At 34.0% G+C, this 6191-nt stretch overlaps 1 protein-coding gene across 2 annotated transcripts; it reads left to right on the forward strand.

The window, feature by feature from the left end:
• Positions 1 to 270: 270 nt before the first annotated feature.
• Positions 271 to 3054, forward strand: LOC121244555 (GEM-like protein 7). Of its 2 annotated transcripts, none has more exons than XM_041142679.1 (5): positions 271 to 392; positions 541 to 749; positions 825 to 905; positions 1005 to 1276; positions 2690 to 3054. In XM_041142679.1, the coding sequence occupies exons 2-5, from the start codon at positions 614 to 616 to the stop codon at positions 2873 to 2875; spliced, it is 675 nt and encodes a 224-aa protein (XP_040998613.1). In that variant the 5' UTR covers positions 271 to 392; positions 541 to 613; the 3' UTR covers positions 2876 to 3054. The 2 variants fall into 2 exon arrangements, with proteins under 2 accessions (XP_040998613.1, XP_040998614.1); XM_041142680.1 differs by having other exon boundaries at positions 2693 to 3054.
• Positions 3055 to 6191: the final 3137 nt, after the last annotated feature.

Consider the following 6191-nt stretch of genomic DNA (forward strand, 5'->3'; position numbering starts at 1 on the left):
AAATGAGACGAGATTTATTTCCAAATAAACCTAAACTAGAGAAAATGGGCGTACTTTCCAAGTTTGTAAATGGGTGCTCTACTGGGTGATCAGATTTGATCGCTGGACGTGTTTTTAGTACAAATTGTACTTTTTTAACATCTTTTAAATACTTTAAAAAAATAAAAAAATATTAACGTATTAATAATCACTTCTTTAACTATTAAGTAAAAAAATAAAATACATAACATGAACAGTCAAATTAAGGGACACGGCATAGTATCATTGTCGTTCGTAAATTACCAAGAAACTGCAACATTTGACTTGTTCTGGAAGTTCTGCTTTCATACACTATTCAAATAAATAAAATGATGAGGTTTGAACTTTGATCAACACGTAACAAAGAAGAATGATCTCAGAAAACTCAATGTTCTGCAGCCTCCTTAATCCTAATTTTCTATGATTAATCTACCATCTATGGAGGATGTAATTATCATGACACTGATGTAGAAAGGTGAATATATCCCAAAATTCAAAGACAGATTCCATCTCTTTCTTCATTCTCTTGAAAAGGTTTATATTGGAAGACGCAAGGCTAAAAGGCAACGAGATTCAGAGTGGAATCTTCTGAAAAATGTATACATACGCAGATCAGTTTGTTGAGAGTCCGTTGGTGAATTCATATGATGACACAAAGCCGCGGAGGACGCACGCTTCTTTTCATGGACACAACATCTTGAATCATAGTTCATCTCCCTCTTTCCAACCCTGTAAGCAATTCTCTCTCTCTCTCTCTTTCCCTAACCAAATACAAGAAAGAGATTGAATTTTCCTGAAAAGTGCAGCTGAAGGGGCTTTAGAGATAGGGCATAAGGAAAAACATGGGAAGAAAAATAAAAGCTTTGCATGCAGGATTCGAGAGCATGGTAAGAACGAAAGGTCTTTAATTTCTACCCAAATTTCATATGGGAAACTAAGATCATGTGATGATAATGGATGGTGTCTGGTGCTATTTGAAATCGCAGTGAAATTGGGGCCCAAGTTGTCAGAAACTGTGAAGGGAAAGCTACAGTTGGGGGCAAAGATAATTCAAGGAGGAGGGAGGGAGAATATATTCAGACAGGTTTTCGAAATTAGAGAAGGAGAGCAGATGTTGAAAGCTTCGCAGTGCTACTTATCCACAACAGATGGTCCTATTGCAGGATTACTCTTTATATCTACTGAGAAGGTTGCCTTCTGTAGTGAAAAATCCATAACAGTTCCTTCCCGCCAGTTCACAACAACACCAATATTCAAGGTACGAAATTAATTTCGGATGCCGATTGTCCATTATAGCTCAACGAGTATTATATTATATTAATAATTATAAGATTGTTTTTATATTATATTTCATATTATATTAATTTTATGTTATAAGATTAATAGAATTGAATAATAAGATTAAAATTTAGTGTTATATTAATTAGTAATTTAACATATAATATATATAATATAATATAAAAAATCATGTATAATATAAAAAACTATAAATATATATATATATATATATCGGTCTGGTTAAGTTTGAATCGATTTTAAAAATCAGTATCGCACCGGTTTAAGATTATTTTCTATTTTTAAGAACCGATTTCACATCGGACCACTTCAACACCAGATCGAACTCACTAGTTTTTTTTTTTTTTTTTTTCACATCCCTAACAATTCTACATTTTACAGGACCCAAAAATGCGTAAAATTCTTCAATTATTTTATATCAATTTGGATATGTCTTCTTGCATTCACACTCTTTTCTTGAATAATTGTCCTCTCTCTCTCTCTCTCTCCTCTCTCTCGGCTAACATCAAAGGTATAAATATTTTTCGTTGTGCTATATTATAAAATAATTATCTCTTTCTTTTAGAATTTAGTTTTACAAATAACTAAACTCCACTAAACTATCCTTTCTTTCAAAACAAAAGTATCAATTCGTGACATCTAAAAACATGAGATTCAAAGCATGAGATTTTAGGTCCTCTTCAAGTCATAAGATTGAGAACATTAAGGGATGTTGAGAAATAATTATCATCTCATTTCATCCAATCTTATTTCCTTTCAGATATTACTCAAACACAAATATTCTCAACCTAATTATTACAAAATTTTCCAACTTATTGTTAACATCGTGTTTTGCACACTTAGTCTGGCTTCAACAACCTGAACTGGTAGAGAAATTCTCATTCCACTAATCATTACAACTTTTCCAATCTTTCAAACAAAAGACAAAAAATAACTCAACTTTTTCAAATTTCAATACAAAAATCATATTAAAAAATTCTATTCTAACAATATTTTAATTTTATTATATTTTTTTATTCAATTTTTTTCTCCTTTTTCAAAATCTAAAAAATACTTAACTAAAACTATCCCACTATTATTCACAAACAATTTTACTACTATTTCCAAAATTTTTGTTTCATCTCATTTCCTAAGCATTCCTAATTGAATAAGTAATTCAATAAGAAACACTAGCTTGTTCGGCATTCTACTCGAAAGATATATATTGACATCAAAGAAGATCACACCTCGAATTGGTTCCTTCGGTCTGCCAATTTGGAATTTAAGTTACAATATGCACTGTATGTACTTAAAATTAAAGTAGATATATCGTATATTAAAATTCTGAAGTTTATGCATGCACATTGATGCAAAGAAGTACTTGTGTCTAATATAGCAGGTGGTGATACCTGTAAGCAAGATTCAAATGGCCAGCCGAAGTGGGAATGAGGAGAACACAGCCCAGAAGTACATAGAAATAGTTACAGAAGATAATTTCGAATATAGATTTATGGGGTTCTTACGCTATGAGAAAGCTTTTCATAATCTTCAAATGGCCATTCGTAGGGCCACCCGTTCTTAGGAAGCGTTTGGCTGATCCTTTCAGGGAAGAAAACTTTCATCAGACAAAATGTTGTGTATGAAGTTACATGTATGTATAATTTTCTCAGTTTGAATATTAAGGAGTGCGGGACAATGCTTGCCTCTACATGTAAAACTTTGTTGTGTTAGAGCATTCTCAATTGCTTATGTATTGTACAAGTGGTGTGTAACCCTATGACATCTTCCTCTAGCTCATCATTTGATTGTATTGGAAACCAAAAGCATTTTTTTTATGCATGTTGTGCCTTCTTCCTCCAAAACCAAAACTCCCTTCTTGTCTTGCCCTCCAGTTCATATCTTGATTCAATGTATCTTGTGACTATAAGGTCTTTTATTAAACTCAAATCTTCCCCAATCTCTTACATGTGTGCATAAGTGCCAAATGGCATGTGAGAAGTGTGTGTGTGTGTGTGCGTGCGCGCGCATAGGCTGCTGAACCTTCTCTTCCCTAGTAGATCTTATTCTTTCATCATACTTTTAGACAAGCATGTGATTGGTTCCTTTTCGTACAAAGAATCTTGCCTTAGCCATCCACCTTAAGATGTTTTTACATAAGATTTTTCTTCTAGAAGTCCTAGGTGTGTAAGCCTTTCTTCTAACTTTGATCTTGCTCTTTCCCAAGATAACTTTTTACCTACCTTTATGCATGTATGACACATGGCAAAAAGACAAACCTCATTTCTCCATAGTTGTCGTCCATGGCTTCTTGGCCTTCCCCAAATTCCACTTTTCTATAACTTAATCATTCCCTACTAGAATTTCTTTCCCATAGTGACAAGTGTCACAAAAATTCTTCCTTCATGCATGCATGACACATGGCAAAAAAATAGTTGATCTTCCTATGGTAGGCGTGTAAGTCAAACCCTAGATCCTTCTCTCGTCTCTTCTCTCATTTCCATCTAAATTCATCAAGTCTAGAACATAACTCCATTGGATGACAAGTGGTATACAAAAATCTTGAGTTGGGTGTGAGCCCTAATGCTATTGGGCTTCAAAATCCTAATTTTCTACAAAGGCCGAAACTCTCATAGGCTTATGATAAAAAAATAATAATTACACGAAAGCTTAGAAAGTCTTGGTCGTCACACTTCTCTAAAAAAATTGCCCTCCTCTCTTCAATCTGTGTCCAATGGAGTGGCAATCTTTTTCTCTCTCCACCATCGTTGGCCTCCTCCACCACCGTCGCCCTCCTTCACCACTGATCACATAATGAATCTGTTTGTTTTCTTGTATTTTGCTTATATTTCACTATTTCCTATTGAGTACTGGCAAGATTTCTTGCTTCTATACAATTTGCACTTCCAGGGTTTTCATTGCCACTATGTAGTCAAATTGTGTCAAAGTCTCATTCTTAAAAATAAACCTGAAAATTGTTTAGATTTTTTAAGTAGTTTGTACTCAACTTGTTTTGAAATGTGAAGAATGCAACTCATCGGTTCAAGAATTGCATTGGGTTTTAGAAGCCCATGCACATTTATTCTTGTCAAATATAGATGAGTTGAGTTTTGGAAGTTGTGGATCTATACCATTCATGTATGTTTGCATTATATTCTCTCGATCATCATTCTGAGTTAGGTGCAGCAACAGGCACATTCTTATGACTTCAAGTTGTGCACTTTTTCATTTCACGATACGAAAAGGAAGAACAACACAACTCAATAAAATTACGAGCGTAATTCTCTTGTACACATTGGACATTTGTATATTTTCTGATATGCTTATTTTCTTTTAATTTTCTCTTATGGTTGAATATATCAAGATGGTTCATAGGTCCATTTTTTATGTTAGTTTCCCTATCTGAATAGATATTCTTGGTGTACAACTAGATGGAGAAATGGGAAGAAAGCATATCTACTAGGCAATCGTTGTTTTCTTCTGAAATCATTTCTCATTCAGATACCCCAAATATGAGAGATAAGTTATTTGAACAGCAGGTAGACCATAAATGCCAAATTTCATGTACATATATTAAGGGAGCATAATATATAGTCAAGTTGGGTTTACTTGTCCCTGATATTATTTTTTATGGTATCCATGCAAGGGGCCTATTATTCAAGAGGGAAACATGTAGATGAGGGCACTCCAACTAATTTAATTGTGCATTTTGGGAATACTGATGAGGAAGTACCAGTATTAGAGCCAACATCAAAGAATTATGATGATTGGGTTTTAGAGCCGATGTTAGGGATGTCTTTTAAAACTGAGGAGAAATTCATTGACTACTATAAGAAATATGAAAAACAGTTGAGGTTTGACACAATGACCCAAAGAAATAAAAAGGAAGATGATGTGAGTGTTAAATATGCAATACTTGGATGTGCTCGTGGTGGTAAGGCAAGTAACCGTATTACCAACCTTGCTAAACCACGTCCGACAATGAAGACTGATTGTAAGACGAAAATGCAATCTTGGTTGGTGGGGTCTTTCGCATAATTACTGTTAAAAATGCACACAACCATGGATTAAATCCAAAAAAGGAAATATTTTTTAGATGTAATCGAGTTATTGATGATTTCGTAAAAGGACAGCTAGACATTAACAACAAGGCAAGCATAGGTATGACTAAAAGTTTCAATGCATTGGCTGTCGAGGCTGGTGGATACGAGAATCTTCCATTTATTGAGAAAGATGCACGAAATTACATTGACAAGGCTCGACACCTTAGGCTTGGCGGTACTGATACACTTCGTGAGTATTTTGAAAGAATGCAATATAAAAATGATGGATTTTACTTGTTGATGGATTTGGATGACGGTGGAAGATTAAAGAATGTTTTTTGGACTGATGCATGTAGCAGAGTAACATATGAGTATTTTGGAGATGTTGTCACATTTGATACAATATACCTAACAAATTGTTATGGTATGCCATTTACCCCTTTTGTTGGTATTAACCACCATGGACAATCAATAATTTTGGGAACAAGTTTGATATCAAATGAAAATACTGAAACCTTTGTCTTATTATTTGAAACTTGGTTGAAATACATGGATGAGAGAGCTATCATATCTAATCAAGATAGGGTCATGAAAAATGTTATCGTAATAGTTTTTCAAAACACCCGACACGGATACTGTTTGTGACACATAATGCGAAAACTACGAGAGAAGTTGGGTTCACACTTTGAATACAAATGTGGTTTGAAGAGTGCTTGCAAAAATGTGTGCATGATTGTCAGACTTGTGATGAGTTTGAGAAGTCTTGGGATGTGTTTTTTGACACTTACAATTTGCATGAGAATTTATGAATTCAAAGTCTGTATAGTAAGTGAATGTATTAGGTTTCTGTATATCTGA

This window comes from Juglans microcarpa x Juglans regia, chromosome 8S, assembly GCF_004785595.1.
Source record: "Juglans microcarpa x Juglans regia isolate MS1-56 chromosome 8S, Jm3101_v1.0, whole genome shotgun sequence".
NCBI classification, from domain to species: domain Eukaryota; kingdom Viridiplantae; phylum Streptophyta; class Magnoliopsida; order Fagales; family Juglandaceae; genus Juglans; species Juglans microcarpa x Juglans regia.

Bases quoted from the DNA above. Each gene is read 5' to 3' on its own strand.
- LOC121244555 (XM_041142679.1), top strand. From the start codon at position 614: ATGTATACATACGCAGATCAGTTTGTTGAGAGTCCGTTGGTGAATTCA. The intron at 750-824 runs GTAAGCAATTCT...TGAAAAGTGCAG, and splicing joins ATCTCCCTCTTTCCAACCCT to CTGAAGGGGCTTTAGAGATA. The intron at 906-1,004 runs GTAAGAACGAAA...TTGAAATCGCAG, and splicing joins ATGCAGGATTCGAGAGCATG to TGAAATTGGGGCCCAAGTTG.